Source organism: Oreochromis niloticus, linkage group LG20 (genome assembly GCF_001858045.2).
Source record: "Oreochromis niloticus isolate F11D_XX linkage group LG20, O_niloticus_UMD_NMBU, whole genome shotgun sequence".
NCBI lineage: Eukaryota > Metazoa > Chordata > Actinopteri > Cichliformes > Cichlidae > Oreochromis > Oreochromis niloticus.
In genome coordinates this window covers 13,995,749-14,011,650 of record NC_031984.2, presented here as the reverse complement: position 1 = coordinate 14,011,650, position 15,902 = coordinate 13,995,749, and the positions used below count along the sequence as shown (strand labels likewise).

At 40.5% G+C, this 15,902-nt stretch overlaps 2 protein-coding genes and 1 long non-coding RNA gene across 5 annotated transcripts in view; 2 read left to right on the top strand and 1 right to left on the bottom strand.

Annotated features, from left to right (window-relative positions):
- nup210 (nucleoporin 210) overlaps nucleotides 1-1,551 on the top strand; it is a 29,161-nt gene extending 27,610 nt beyond the window's left edge. For both annotated transcript variants that reach the window (XM_005448664.4, XM_019349549.2), the window contains exon 40: nucleotides 285-1,551. In XM_005448664.4, coding sequence (XP_005448721.1) covers nucleotides 285-388 — 104 coding nt within the window. In that variant the 3' untranslated portion in view covers nucleotides 389-1,551. The remainder of the gene's footprint in view (nucleotides 1-284) is intronic.
- Nucleotides 1,552-3,822: 2,271 nt separating this feature from the next.
- On the bottom strand, nucleotides 3,823-6,087 carry LOC102081943 (uncharacterized). The gene is made up of 2 exons (XR_265790.4): nucleotides 5,953-6,087; nucleotides 3,823-4,930 (listed from the first exon to the last, which is right to left on the bottom strand). It is a non-coding gene; the product is annotated as an uncharacterized LOC102081943 (long non-coding RNA).
- An 89-nt stretch (nucleotides 6,088-6,176) lies between these two features.
- iqsec1a (IQ motif and Sec7 domain ArfGEF 1a) overlaps nucleotides 6,177-15,902 on the top strand; it is a 92,946-nt gene continuing 83,220 nt past the window's right edge. Inside the window, exon 1 of one of the 2 annotated variants that reach the window (XM_019349550.2) lies at nucleotides 6,177-6,848. In XM_019349550.2, coding sequence (XP_019205095.1) covers nucleotides 6,589-6,848 — 260 coding nt within the window. In that variant the 5' untranslated portion in view covers nucleotides 6,177-6,588. The remainder of the gene's footprint in view (nucleotides 6,849-15,902) is intronic. The other variant, XM_005448666.4, reaches the window with a different exon arrangement.

Genomic DNA, 15,902 nt, shown 5'->3' with positions numbered 1-15,902 from the left:
TAAAGATCATTTGGATGTGAACCTAAAGCATAAATGATTTATCATTCTGCAGACTCAATTGTCTTGAAGGAAGCTGGAGTGTTGATATAACATGTATGTGTTAGCGTGTCAAATTATGCTGGTTAAATGACATTTAAACCATGTAGGTGTTTTCTAGATTGCTTTTATTTACTAATAACTTCTAACAGACTTCTTCCACTTCTAGTTTGTGTCACACAAAGTGGTTGTGCCATTCTGCTCTTGATGCTTTGTTTACACTCTTTATTTAACATTTCTCTCTTCAGGTTTAGACTCACCATTATCAAATTCTTTCAACCGCACGTTACCCGGGACCAGCCTAAACAGCAGCCCCAGGTACCGGCTCTATTCCCCAGACTACAAGTCCTGATGAAGTCGGCTCTGCTCCTTAAAATGAAAACACCCCAGGCCATTAAAGTGTAGAGAATGTGCCTCTGTCCCTCAGGATGAATGCTGTGGGGAGGTGACAGCAAAATCTCAGTATCTTTGTTTGTTTGTTGGTACAGATGCATAAATGAAACTATTTCTACCGTGGAAGATCAGTTAAAAGGCGATGCAAGATTATTATAGGGCTGTTTTCCAGTTTTCTTGTGTGTTTGCTTATGTGTGTGGAAGTAAATATAAATTATATGTGTGTGCACAATTATACATATCCTGTATGTATTTTTGTGGTTTGCCATGAAAATAGCTTTTTATACAAAACCACTTCATTGACTGACACCCAGTGAGGAGAGCACTTAAAACTTTCAGTTTATGCGCATAATTCTTTTTCTTTTTGTTTGCTTGGCTACTAAATTTGAAGTGTAAAATGCAGTAACTCAGGATAAACCACATTCTCTTATAAGACAGAAATCAACTGTTGGTTTGAAAATATTTATTTTTTATGAGCAGATGTTGCTCTCTGTAATGTTGTAGCGTATACGTTTTGAGGAAAAGTGCCGTCCACTGAATCCATCCACAAAGATAATGAACCCTTTAAATGTGCATATTACTAACCGTGAAAAGGTTGGACTACTTCTGTTTTAGGGCATTTTGGGGGGAGTTTGATTTTTCCCATTTTTTCAATATTTCTGATTTTCGAGCCACAATGCATCCAGCTTCTGTCTAATTCATTAATGTGAAACAGCAACGAAATGTGAACTGTCATTCAGTTTTTATCCCAGTGTTGCTTGATTGCAAAAAGCACTCAAATGTGACCAGGTCTCATTTTTGAAAATGTAATGCTTCTGTTTATTCCTGCAGTCCACTTATCCTGAACAAGATTACTGTAGCGGTGTTGAATTGCTTGGACATTTGATGTGTGATTTTTTTTTTTTTTTTTTTTTTTTTGTTTTAAATGCCATATTTTTGTATGTGAAGAAAAAAAATTAACGACAAGGAATTGTATTTATGCTAGCCGCTCTGGGTTTGTTTGTTTTTCCAGATCCATGCCTTACTGTCACATCTGACCTGCATTTAGCACATGATGCAGACATGAGTTTGTGTGAATATACTCTCCTCTTTGCTGATTAAAAGTTTTTACTTTTTCTGTTCACTGTTGTCAGAATTATTCATCAAAAACCTTTTGTGAATTTGTCGTCTTTCCACATGCTGTCAGTTTAGTATAATTGTGGCAGATGAATAGACTTACAGAAAGCATTGTCTTCTTTGAATAATTCAAAATGCAGAAAACTAGAAACATTGATTCTGTCACTCACATTTGGCAATTTTGCAGCTCGCTGTGGATTTCTGCATCGGCGTTTCATTAATGTGCTCATTAATACATTTTGTTTTCCTCTTTGTTGCTTTTTGATGACATGAAGTTCTTATCCTTGTCAGTGTTGTTGATGTTACATATTTTTAACTTCTCAGTAAATTGTAAACTACTTTAACACGATTAGTTTTGCAAAACATCAATAGCGGTAGAAGGAAAGAAAGCAGGACAATTTTTGCATTAGCAACGGTTGACTTCCCACGTATCCAAAGGCCAGCACGCTCTATACACGCATTCGCCTTATTTCACACAAATACAAGGGGGGTGAGGTGGGGCGTCTTTCTCCTGGGCTCCCTCAGGACATGTAAAGGTCTGTGGCCACTGATCAAATATCTCCCATCTGTCTGTAACACTGCTCTGGGCTGCCGTGGTGGGACTCGGTCACCTGGCTCATTTGTATGCCCTCAGCAGCCGCCTGCATGTCAGCAAATGCTACACAAACCCAAATAGGTGAGCAGAGCAGACTGTGCACCACAGGATCGTTTGTAAAGCAGCAGAACATCAGTCGTGGCACACGTACACTACAATCCAAAAAGTAGCTCTTAGGGGTTTTCACTTTGTCGACATGTGCACTTTTTAGTAATTTACGACTTCGTCTTATTTAGGACTGCAGCTAACAAGCCTGACAGCAGTTTTGATTAAATGCCTTGTGTAAGGAAAATCAAAAATGGTAAAATCATGATGATGTATAATAAGGAAAGGCATGCAATTCTTACATTTAAGAACTGAAAGCACACTTTTTCTAACATTGTGGATTATTAGACAAGGGGTGCCAGGCTGGAGGAAAAGAGGAAGATGTGAAGGATGACATGCAAAGGGATGGAGAGACAGAGGAGGATGCTAGGGATAGGGTGAGATGGAGGCAGATGATCTTCTGTGGCGACCCCTAAAGGAAGCAACAGAAAGAAGAAGAAAAGATTATTTTTCTGATGCTCTGTTAATTAAATCATTTCAGCTCCAGTGTTGTTGTTAGGCTAGTCCCAGGGCTCAGTGGAAACCATATTGTGAGACATAAACTCTCACCAATGTAAACTGCTGCACAAGAAGAAGAATCCTGAGTGGGACTTATTCAGCTCCAGCTATAGTCTTTGCATTATTTCCCACACGCTCCTTATTTCTCAAAGGGGATGTTAGACAGACAAAGCCTCAACTCATGCCTGAGAGCTGTTTATGAGAAAGCTCAGGAACACCAGCTGCTGTGGCCACAACGGGGGCTCGTGGGTATGCTTAAGATGTTGGCTGCCTTAGAAAAAGGAAACATTTAACCGGTGTGTTGTGTTGTGTAAGCAAACCCACCAACCTTTGCCTTGCCTCTTCAATAGCTGCTTTCAGGAGGCGCTGGTAGCAGTTGTTATTTTGCTGTCTGCTTCAGTTAAAATTCAATGAGATTCAAAAGTGGTCTCTTAAATTACTCCCATCAACAGGTAGTTGCATGTGGCCGTACAGTATATTTATGGCTTATTAAGGCAGTCTTCCGTGGATAAATGACACTCAATTTATTTTCTCCATTAAGGGACACAGGTTGTGGAAAAACTGCCGATCAGGCTGTTGTGTCTCGGGTGAAGCGAAACTGCCACTGCTCCAGATGTGTCACTGTGGTGGAGGTGGAGAGGATCAATGATGTGGTACTGAATGAGACCTGACAAGAATGATAAGGCAGCTCCCACATGCTTTTCAGGACTGTGCGTGAAGATCTCTTTTTAAAGAGACGTCAGAGGCTGATGGACCTAATGACAGTATCGGTAGCTAATAGTCTTTTTTTTTTTTTTTCTGTATTACGGCTGTAATGGATTTAAATACATTGCCGATGCATTTCCTAAGCAACACTGCGGCAGTATGACGAGAGAAGTGCTGAAGTTCAATTTTCAGGATTCATATAAAATCACTCAGGCTAATCAACTCGCTCTGTATTATTACTGTTTTGAACTATTGCAGAAGCACCAGTCAGAAAACTCCCCATTTGGTTCATGCATTTATGATTTTAATTATATATTTCGTGCAATATGAGATCAGCGAGTAAATCGCTCTAACACCTACTACGCTTCCTCTCGTGTGCCATTTCAGATCCATCACACAAATGCACATCTATATGAGGTGGTTGTCAGCTCAGTAGAGACTATTTTGTATTCTCTTGGAGGGCAAAAGGAAATGTTTTCCACTCTGCTGGTGAGATTATTGGGGTCTTTCTTTCATCGCATGTTTTGTAGGGCTGAACCTAGAGGCTTCGGGTTGGGTTTGTTTAGGGGCAAATATACTGTATGAGCGATTTCAGAAAATAAATCTCACTGGCTGCCACCCACGTTGGCAACGCCGTATGACTGGTCAGCCAGAGGAAGAAAGGAGCCAGCCCAAGAGCATAATACTGACAGACAGTGTGTTTTGAAGTGGTTAATACTCTGTGGTTGCTGGCATTTCCTTATCCACAAACCAGGAGTTCCAGTACACTCAACTTGGAGTTGAAGGTATGGCTAATTGAGCTGTGTGGTTTGATAGTGTAATTGTGGACAAAGTTTAAAGGAATCAAATTTTTATGTTTGGGATTTTTGTGGGATTCTTTTTATCCCCACTTTCTGCCTTTAAAACACAGGGTCACTTGAAGAACAGCTTCATCATTGCTGGATGGGCTTCAGTGACTTGCTAAAAGGCAATTTAATTTGTCTAAAAGACACTGGCTTGAGGGGACCTATAAATGGATAGTAAAATGGCAGTTTTGGTGAGATACATTTTTACCTGAAGGCATTATGTGCTATGACAGGGAAATGCTTCAGAAGTAAGAAATAAAGCAAGGCATTGCGCAGTGCTGACATGTGACATTAGCCTGCGACATTCAGCTGTTAATAGCTGTATACGGTATATCCTTCTGGGTGGCATTTCAAGGCTCGTGCTGCTCTCCTTGGCCTCCTGCCATGTGGATAAGGAAGCCACAGAGAAAAACCTAATGTACTCCATCTGTACTGCATGTCCTTAAACTGCTTCCCACTGGTCCCGGTTTGAATGAATTTGCTGCTGCTCTGTCTCCACATTAAAACAAGTTATCTCAGATGATCCAAGTGCAGCCGTCAGGTGGTGCAGCATGAAGGTAAAGCCCTCAGTTTCTTGGATGAAGCACTCTCCGTTTGCACTGTAACTGTATCCACGAACGCAGCATCTCAACTGGAGCTTTGAAAAATTGATCAAAAGAAAATGAGAGAAGGGAGTTATGAGAGAGTTGGAGCAGCAGAGATTTTGACAACTAAAGTGTGAGTGTGCATGTTGCTTTGATTTTTTTCTCTTAAAAAAAATATCCAGCAATGGGGGAATGGTTACAAGAGCAAACTGCCATCTTCCTCTCAGTTCCTACACGCGTGTTTGTAAAACCACATCCTGCAGATTACCCATTGTGCTCAATTCCAACTCCCTATTTATTCTTGGACTCTTCTAACTTTGCATACTGTTGATTTGCAGTTGAAAGTCATTTTTATTCATCTTCTTGCAGGGCATCAGTTTATTATCTGTGTGCATCAAGTTGATTTACCCTTTCCTCGTGCCTTAACCCAACTTTCTTCTGAGCCCTGAGACACCATGTTAACAATATCCACACTTATTAACACCACAAGGAGCCAACAGTAGGAAAAAAAACACTCTGAGGTAGCCTAGAGCCCAAGCTTTTGGTTCCTGGGGATAGCTTCCAGATATCTGCCCTCATTATTTGAAACTTTGATCATGCTTAATATGAGCATCTGCCATTAGGGCAGTATATATAGAACAGGAATCAGTTCTTAGACATCGACATCTGAAAGTCTGTGTTTTAAAAGTAGGATGTGAGGAACAAATGAGGTGAAACTTAAGCATCGACCTGTGTCATCAAAGTCGGGTGCTGCAGTTTGCTCTTGCTGTTGGCCTTCTCTGGGACACCTCATGTTTAATATACAGCCCCCTCTCCCAAATGCACAGAACACATCAGTCATTTCTGTTTCAAAAACTAATGTATGCTGCTGCTAACGCGATCATTTCATTAGAGGGGAATATAGCCTGCTGGAGAAAATGGCAATACACAGACAGCATAGTAAACAACTCTGCAGGGAAGACGCAGCAGCACTCTGTGTCTACCAGACTGTGTTACAGCGCAAAACACAGGCGCAACAAAGTTCTGCCTAATCAAAAATTGATCAAAATGCGTGCGGCTCTTTGCAATATGAAACCTTGTCGGAGAGAACAGACGATGCATGTGTTGTCTGCCTGCCTGGAGAAGAGAAGAGGACGTGCGCAGGAAATAGATCCGCTGAAATGGAAAAGGGTGGGAAAAATGAAGCTCCTGACAAACTCAACATTCATTTACTCCCCTGCAAGTAATTACAGCTGCCTGCGAGCTGTAGATTCATGAAACTTGAAAACCCCGCCCACTCCGTCGGCCAAGCGTCTGTTTACGAAAAGTCACGGGAACGGCATGGAGCGAGAGGGACCTAACAGAAAATGTCATACCGCGTTGCCAACAGGGGGAATGAGCAGACTTTAGAGAGAGCCAGCCGGGATCCTCACAGTCAAGTCTGTCAAATTCGGGTGATTGATATGTTGAAGTCTGCTTGACATTCCCAGCCTTGATAGGTGAGTAGTTTCTAGTTTCGTGGCAGTGGGACTTGGAAACGCGTGTGCCCGGGAGTATATCTGATTCGGATTATTATCACCCTCATCGTTTTTACAAAAAACAATGACGAGGCGTAAAAGGCGCAACGCACTGAATTGTTGCGCCTAAACCCCAGCCTGGACTACAGAGGACCATCTCCCCGGCTTCTGCGCTACGACAGGGAACGCAGAAGAAAAACGGCAGTTGGAGCGTCATGGAAAGCCCAACGGAGAACCCTACTAGGGCTGCAGAATATTTGAAGGAGCTTAATAAAATAATCGAGACCCAGCAGGAGTTGCTGGAGAGGCAGAGGGGGAGGATAGAGGAGCTGGAGCAGCAAGTGTCCGACTTATGCTCGGAGAACGCCTGTCTGAAGGAGCAGTACCAGCGGCACCTGGCAACCTGCAGGCTGCTGCAGGGCAGCAACAGCCTCTCCACGCTGGGAGCCATAAAGGAGCACGCCACGCAGGAAAAGTAAGGCACAACGGCATCTTGTGTTGTTTCTGTCAAAGTTAAATTAATGCCGTAGAGCTGCGTTTGCTCATTTAGTCTTTAAAAAAGTTCTAAATGTGAGTGAAGTAATTAATGCTAAACGAGAGCCAAAGTGCGTGGAGCCACATTCATGGCACACAGTTACAGAGCTGCTACTTTTGGAATCAACGGTCTCCTTGTATTCACGTCGCTGCTGCTGATGGGTTGGTGAACGAGCGAAACAGACCATACCAGCCATCATCGTTATTTGTCTGTTGGTCAAATAAACAGCAGATAAATCTTAAAAATTGCAGAGCAGCCCCCCTCCTTTTTTGCGTTAAAGTGTGTAACTGTCAGTTGTAGAGAGATCTAGAGGTCTGCAGATCTAGTGCAGATAATATGCTGTACACAAACATGATCATGGTTCTGTGCACTTGACAAAACCCCCTTTCTGGTTCTTTTGGATTAAAAATTAGAGTTTTAAACTTGCAGAATATCGTTTGAACTCATTTAAAAGATCACTTGAAGGAGGGTTTCATGTGCGTAGACAAACACATTCCTTGATATGAGAGACCAGTAGCTGCAGTCTTTGGGGAAACATCACACACATGCTACTTTGGATGAATCTGTTATGCAATAATAGTTTAGGACGGACCCAAAGGGTTAAGCCCCAGGCAGAGCAGAGCAGGTAGGACAGTTGTGGGGCATTTGTATTAGCAGTCTGTCTTACCATTTCTGTGTTGAATTTCACTCCCTGTTGGCTGCATCTCCAAAATGCTTGCAGACATTTAACTCAGTTTTGACGCTCTGCAGGATCATGTGATTGTGCTTGACCTTCATCTCCAGGGGCATGTTAGTGTCATGAAGATCACTGGCAGCAAATCAATACTGATGACTCATGGACTGTATGTCTTTGTCAGCTGATAAAGCCAGACTCATGAGATTGGGACATTGTAACACTGACCTTTAGTGAGCCCCATCTATAAATCTCACTTGGGTATGCTAGCTGATTTCGCTGGGAAAAAGCCCGTCACCATCTCATTCTGTACTGTCACAGTGTCTGAACACTATTTCAGTCCAGCTGTGGTAGACTGTCACAAAGGTTACAGAGGAGCCACTGATTAACCCAGTGAACTTGATGAAATATGACAGCTGTTAATAATGTAAAGTGGGGTTTATGGAGGATGCGGGATTAAAAATGCCACTTAAGTGCAGTGAGTAATTTAAGGAATGCAGATGCCTTAAGCAAGACTGATTCTAAGATCTGCAAAGGTCATTTTAGCAAAGAGAAGATGGGATTTAAATAGTGTATGCTTGGAAATTAAACTGTCTAGTCATGCTTCCCCCTGTGTTACAAGGTCAGGGACAGTGGTAACAGATGGCAAGAAAGAGAGGCCCAAATATTTCTACTGAGTAACTTGCTTCTCTGAGGAATTCCCACTTTGGGAGTGTTCTCCTGTTTCGCCATATCTATGCATACCTCCAAAAGAAAGGGTGAGCAGCTTTTGTAAGGGTAGGAGACGTGCTGATACCACTTGGCGCTTTGGTATCACCCACGCCAGCAGCATAGCTCAAGGGATGGCAGTCGTTGTCTGCAGGTTAGTTGAGCCACAATTATGGTGCATACACATACATATTGTTTTTTTGTTTTTTTTTTAAATTGATCAAAGATCTACCAAAAGGTATCTACTTTTGCAAAAAATTACCTGCAAAAATATGAAGATTCCAGTCAGACTTAACTGTACTTTCTTTATAGATAATTAGGATGTTGACATGCTTGTTAGCACAAAGTATTTAGATGGCTTTTAGTTTAGTACAATAATCCTAGCCTTACTAAACTAAAATCTAATTTGTAATGGTATTTTCCTTTTTGAATATGTCACCAATTCTTGTACTATCATTCAGATCTTTCCACAGATCTAAGAAGCTCATTTTCTATCAAAAATCCTTCTGGGCTGCTCAGCAGAGAACTCTTATTTTGCTGCTTGTATCTGCAGTTTCCTTTTCTATTTTTACCACCCAGCGCTTGTCATTGAGTCACAGCAAATGCTGGCCTATGAAAGGCAGCTGTAAGACTTGTATGATTACCCCCATTCCAGGCACACAACATGTCCACTCGTTTCTTTCTTCAGGAGGCGCTGCCTGCTATCTCATCTTAACAATGGCTTCAGAAACATGCATGCTGATGCTCCCTGTGATCACAGTGAGCTTTTAAAACACTTCAGTGCAAATCAAACATCACATGCCCGAATATCAAAATTATCTGCAAACAGCAGATGTTAATGTTGTTTAAACACACGCACGTCAGACCTTTTGGCTTTTTGTCCTAAAAATCATCCTTCAGATGAGGCAAAGCATGCCCCCACCCCACCCCCCACCTTTTTTACATTATGCTGGAAATGTAGACAAAGCTTTCTTTGCTGTGTCAGGCATGTCCTCTTTCCTCTTACTGTGGTAGTTGTCATTCCAGTTACGTAATGAGGAAGTGACTAGCATTAAAAGTACAGTAAAAAGGAAAGCGAATACCTTACCAGAAAAACAAGTCATTCCCCAAAACTAGGCCAGTTGTCTGTGTGAAAAGTCTCCTCTAGAGGAATAGATTGACCCTCTGATATTCTCCTTTATTTCTTGGAAATGAAGGAGAATATTAAGCATGAACGAACTAGAGCACCAACTCATGACTATATACTGGATATAAACTCCAAGATGTGCTTATTTTAACTTAGAATAACAGTCTGCCTGGTTTTTGTTTGAAGATGTCAAAAATCTGACTACATGTAAATCTCACTAATTAATACCTTTTTTTTTAATCGCTTTTATTTAACCAAAAGCAAAGTTTTTAAACATTTCTCTATAGTAATTTAATATGACTGTCTGATCACCTTTTATTTGTCACGAAGACAACGAGTGGTTTCGTTGAGTTTTGTCTTTCTCAGGAAGCCAAAGCCTGAAATTCCATGGTAGAGATATACTTTTTTTTAAGATTATGATCACTACCTTTGTAAAACTCCACCCAGTCCCATGTGCATGTGCATTGCTGTTTTTACTTTTTTTAAATTGATTGCGAAGCATTACAGGCAACAACATGTTTTTGTCATGCACTGGTAAATGTTGACAGTTTGGCTCTGTACGTTTCAGACTAGCAGGAGGAAAACGTCACTGTAGGCTTTATGTATCAGACAGTTATTCAAATGAATGGATACTCGAAAAGCTGGTACTTCATTTGCCTATTTAAGCATAAAATGTCATGCGACTTCCATCACAAAAAAATTGTGTTGATGTAAGGACTTGGGGAATGGAATTTATATGATTATAGCTGCATAAAGTCAGTTTCCTAAAAATATTCAATAGTAATTTTCTGTCTTACTTAGAGTCCGAAATATTAATCTGAACACTTACAGCCAACAAATTTTCCAGACTTAATGCACTGTAAAAACCTAGCAATGGTCTTATTCATGGAGTGAACAAGAGATTTCCAGAATCCCCTTTGTGTAAAACAGGGGTAGGCAACTCCAGGCCTCAAGTGCCGGTGTCCTGCAGGTTTTAGAGGTTATCCTGGGTCAGCACACCTGAATCAAATGATTAGTTCATTACCAGGCCTCTGGAGAACTTCAAGATATGTTGAGGAGGTAATTTAGCAATTTGAATCAGCTGTGTTGGATCAAGGACACATCTAAAACCTGCAGGACACTGGCACTTGAGGCCTGGAGTTGCCTACCCCTGGTTTAAAACATTGACTTTGATATATTCGATTTGTTCTTAAAAAAGTGTAGTTAACACCTATTTAACCAGATAAGGACTCAATTGTATATTTTAAATGCAAAATTTCAGAAAACTGGATGTAATTAGTTAACTAGGACTTAGAATGATGTCTTTTCCCCAATTTACATGTGGTGTGATTCACCATGCTGTGGAAAGATGTTAGATATAGATATGTTCCCGTGAGACTAGAGAAGTAACTGCTGAGCTCATGCTGTGTGTTAAACTTTTTATTAGGAGGGGAAAAAAAGGATGGTGGGGGTTGGGACATGGTCACGTGATGCATTATGCTGTTGTTTCGCTCATTTCTTTTCATGAGATTAAAGCCATTACCTCCAACTCTTCCTGCTACACGTACCAATATATAGTGAATTTAGTGTTGCTGCATTTTGCTCTCATTACAGATCAAAATACAGTTTTTAGTTCCTGATTGTCTTCTGACAGCGGCTGTCTGCTGCAGCCAGCATGCCTTATTTTTGTTAGATAGTGATCTTGAATAGAGTCTGTGCTGTTTGTTCATACTGTATGTGGTAAGCGTGAAGCTATGCTGACAGGTTCAATTGTTGCTGGCTGAAGATGACATCTGTAAGTCACTTAATGAGGGCCAGGAAGAGAGAAACAAAAACACAACCATTGTAAAACAGCTGTGGGACTACAAGTCAAAGGAAAGAGGAAAAGTCTACTGAATGACGCATTACCTTGTTTACTGGTGTCTCTGGTTGGCTATAAACAGACAGGTTTTCCCTGTGTGTTGTTTTTACATTTTTTTTCTCTTTGTCCTCTTTTGGACACAACACAGAGAGAGCAGGAAATATGATGTGAAACTGATAGTGGAACCTGTGGTGAAGAGTCAACCTATTTATCAGTGAACTCTACAGAAAAGTCTCTTGTAACATTGTCAGTCAGGTTCTCAGGATGGACAGCCGCTGCAAGGTATAAAAAAAAAAAAAATCTTCTCAGTTTGCACAGACCCTGTTATTTTATAAACTTGTCCACCTGGGTGGCTACATAGTGGCTTTGCAGGACTAACAGAATAGGAATTGTTCCCAGTCAGTGTCTGTGTGTAGCACTCAGGCAAGAGTTAACAGTCACATACATATTATGTTACTTCTGGCTCTAAGGTTGCCTGCCTTGTCAGCCCTTTAGTTCAACAGTATTTATGCTGACCATATAGTTTCTTTCCTAATGGAGTTTGTTTTTAACAGCCCTCTATAGTTTCTTGTATTCCTTGTACTCACAGTGGACTTAAGTTACAAGTATTTCGAGACAGTGTTGCAAGTTTTCGCTTCACGCATTAATGATAAGTGGTTACATGTGCAGTTATGTTGAGACTGTGGCAGCTTTTCGGCCACGTGTCCCTGGTCAGTCTCCGAAGCGATTAAAACAATTACAGCCACAAATTAAACCTTTAATGAAACCTTTCCAGTGTTTGCGAAAAAATGTTTTTCCATGCGCGATGCAGTAGAAGCTGCTGTTTTAATCAGAGTTGATCCACTGTGATCCGAATAGGTCCTCTGGGGTTTGGGGGTAGAATACTGTTTGCTATTACTTTCATTTCTTATCTCGGAGCTGGTGGATGCGTCTGCCAGGCCGCATTTAGCATTCAGACTTTGTCCCAGGCCCAGATAGCCAACCGAGTGTAAACAAAATTTGTGATGCTGATGTGATTGCTGGAGTGATAACTTCTTCAACTGTAGATGACAAACAGCTGATATGTCATTTTTGAAACTCTTCTTCTTCTTTTTTTGCCCAGCCTTTTAGTTTTTAGTTTTCCAAAGTGTATTAAAGAGATATTTGATTGTAGATGTTTTGGTTATTCTATGTTTGGAAATCTGATGTAATTATGCACTGAAACAACAGTGGAAAATTCCGAGTCATGTTAGAGATTTGAGTTCAGTGACTGTGGGAGAAGACTTTGTTAAGGAATTTTTTTTTTTTTTCAAATTCCAGGCAGTCTTTGAAAATGAAGAGCGTAAAGAAGCATATGTACTCTTGAGTGATCAATTATTAATCAATAACACAAGAAATAATTTCAAACACCAGTGCTCGAACAAGACGTCCGAATGCTGGTGAATGAGCAGCAAAGCTCTTGAGTTGCTGATGATGTGCAGTGCTAGCCTTGGTTATTTGCCAAGACACAGACTGCATAGTTTCTGTAGGGCTATGAGAACAAGAAGAACATTTTAAGGCAGGCAGTGCATTTTCAGTATATGTTTTATAGATTCATTTACAGTCATTGCATATATTCAGCAGCTGGTAAACTGTGCTTTGGAACTCATGCTCTGCAGGTTAAAATGTTTGACAGTAAAAGCAGTTGGATATTTTATTTTATTTTTAAAATCCATTTGAGATTTGGCTTTTCTTTAAATGTTCAACAACAAAATCTGAACCATTCCTATCTTATGAAAAATAATGAATGACGAGTGGGATGGGCCATAGATATGGCAATATCACACGTCACTGTCTCTTGTGATACCAGTCGATACAAAAACACTGGGACAAGAATAGCAATACTTTCTTTTTACCAAGACCTCTGTTTCAAATGGAGTCCCGAACAGTTTGACTAACCAGAGTCACTATTTTATGACTCCTCTTGGTTGCACTTATCAATCACGGTAACGTGAACATAAGAAACAATGAATGAGAGAGATAAATAACTCAAGTGACACATTTATTGAAATTAAATAATAATAATCCACAAAACACCATAATACAGCAAATAGTGAACAATTCTTCCTTTTTCTCTTTTTCCATTCTCTTTTCTGTTTAGATAGACAAATTGTTTTGTGCATTGTGTTGTGATACTGCTGCATATCTTTGTGGTAAGCTATTGTGTGTTGCTCTGTGAGACTCATTCCTAAATAAGGAACTTGCATTTCAATTTCTAAAGCTTTGGTTTTTTATTATTTAATTTATCTCATTCTATTGCAGATCCAGTGCTTGGAACCAAGCCTGTTAGTACTCATAGGAATTAGTCTCATCAACTGAATCAATAGATACTCAAGTACTTGATAAATGTCCTTTCAGGTAGCTGATTTTGATCAGTACTGTTGTTCACTGTCATCTGTGGTTTTGTATTGCTTTCTGTGTGGGTTACAGATGTTATGTCTTGGCTTCTTTGCTGTAATTTGCTGCCTAAGAACAACTTAGTTGCCCTTCTTAAGCCCCCTCTGTTGAGCTTGTAGACTGGAAATTGGCAGGTTCATAAATAGTTCACCCCATGCCACTGTAACGGCTTTAGCATGTGTTTTGCGACCACATGGCTGGAAATAATAGCGTAATGGAGAAAGCTGCTTCTTGTGGCTGGTGGTGTCCACTCATTTACCCGGTGATCTGCTGAACAATCAGTGTGCCAAACCAAATTTATGAGCACATGGGCTCCCTCTCTCCAGCAAAGCCCCCTCTAATGAAATGCCCCTACTAGATTAATGTCTACACAGGGATGATTTGCATCCAGACCCACCTATAAATTTCAGGCAATGGCCAAAGAGAATTTGAAACTTGCACTCAAAATCAACTGCAGGCTGCCTTTAGGTGTAATAGACTGTCCCTCCTCAGCATGACTGCAGTCTTTCTGGAAGAAAGCCAGGCACTGCTGACCTCTGGTTCTCCCAATCAGGCCTATCACGACACTGTTACGGTTGTTTTGTGTCCTTTGATGTTGCTAGTTGTCTCATAAAACAGGATAATTATGGCCATAATGAACACTGTTACCTCATGGGATTACTAGTAAAGGCTTCACCAAAAAAACGTACATGTTTAAATCAAGAAACTCAGCTGGATTTAACTTGCAAGTAAAGTCTTGATATGAATTCCTGTGGGATTTGAGAGTAATGATGTTAGTGGACTAGATAAGGCTAATATAGCGCCATTTGACATGCGTTTCAGAAACCACGATGATTGGATTGTGATTGAGCGTCGATTCAGTGAATGAAATGAGTGAAAACAAGGATGCCTGAAAGTCAAGCTGTGCGGCTTGTTTGCATTGCGCTTAAATGATTTATGACCGGGAACTTCAGGGATAAACAAATGGATCTGACTAAGGTGTGTTGATGGACATCGAAGCTTAAGTAAACACGCTCGTTTGGTTAAAGTGGTAGAGTCATATAAACCTAACTTCTTGCGTGTTTTTCTCTATTTTTTTTTTTTGGGGGGGGTGTCTTTTTAATAATTTAATCTAACTACCTGCTGATGGTAGTGTATGAGTAGTGAGGTATATCAATTGTCTCACCTTACTCTGAGTAGGAAAGAAAGAACACACGCCGTCTTCTCAAAGCGCTGAACAGCTTTTGCAGATACAGTATTGTTTGGCCTATTCTTGCTGTTGGCCATGAAATGAAAATGATACAGTGCTGTTTTTATGGTGTTGTAGGTGCCGAAATGCAAAAAAAAATGGGTCATTTTAGCCAATTGCTAGGTAGTTGCTAGGCAACGTGATGACGTTATAATATATCATGTGCAATTCAAGTTTTGTGGCAATAAATGAGATGTTGTTGTCGTGTGCTTGCATGAGGTGTTAGGTTCATAAAACCTAAAAACAGGTTATTTTAGCCTGTTGCTGTGTGATCGCATGATGACATCATAATATCTGATACCTATGAGAACCTTCAGGGGCCCAAGATGTACTTATGAGCCAGGTTTGGTTGCTCAGCCCCTGATGCTGTAGTAGGATTTGGCAGACAAAGGAAGAAACTCACAAATAGACAGATATTTTGCGTATTATAGCACCAAACTGCATATGATGTAATGGAGCACTGAGCTCACGATTCACAAGTAGCACATTACAATGACAAGATTTTTTTTCTGCGTTCTCATAGTTGGTTATTTTCAGAAAAAAGCAAACAAAAACAGCTTTTTGCTATACAGTTATGATATTATGTTTACTCAAAATGTACTAAATGATTCTCATCTTTTTCATTTTTGTCAGTTTTGAGCTAAAGAAGATTTATAGATGATAAAATGTTCTCTGTTTATTCCCTGATGTTTTTGCTTTCTTTATTATTGCAAACTGTGATCAGCACTGAAACAGCACACTTGTAGCGGCCACAAGGCCAAAGTATAGTTGCCTGTTCATTCTTTATTTCTTCACAGTTGAACCAATTATCTGCCTCACAGCTGTCAAAACCAGCTGATGCAGCAGCTGAATCGAAGGCAATTTGTAGCATAGTACCTGTGGAGAGCTGTTTGAAATGCTGCCACTAGTTTTCTGCCAAGTGGGAGTGCGGGGTGTGTGTTAGTGTCTGTGTGTGCGTGAAAAGCTGACAAGGTGGAGGCTGAGTCAACAGTTAAACACAGATG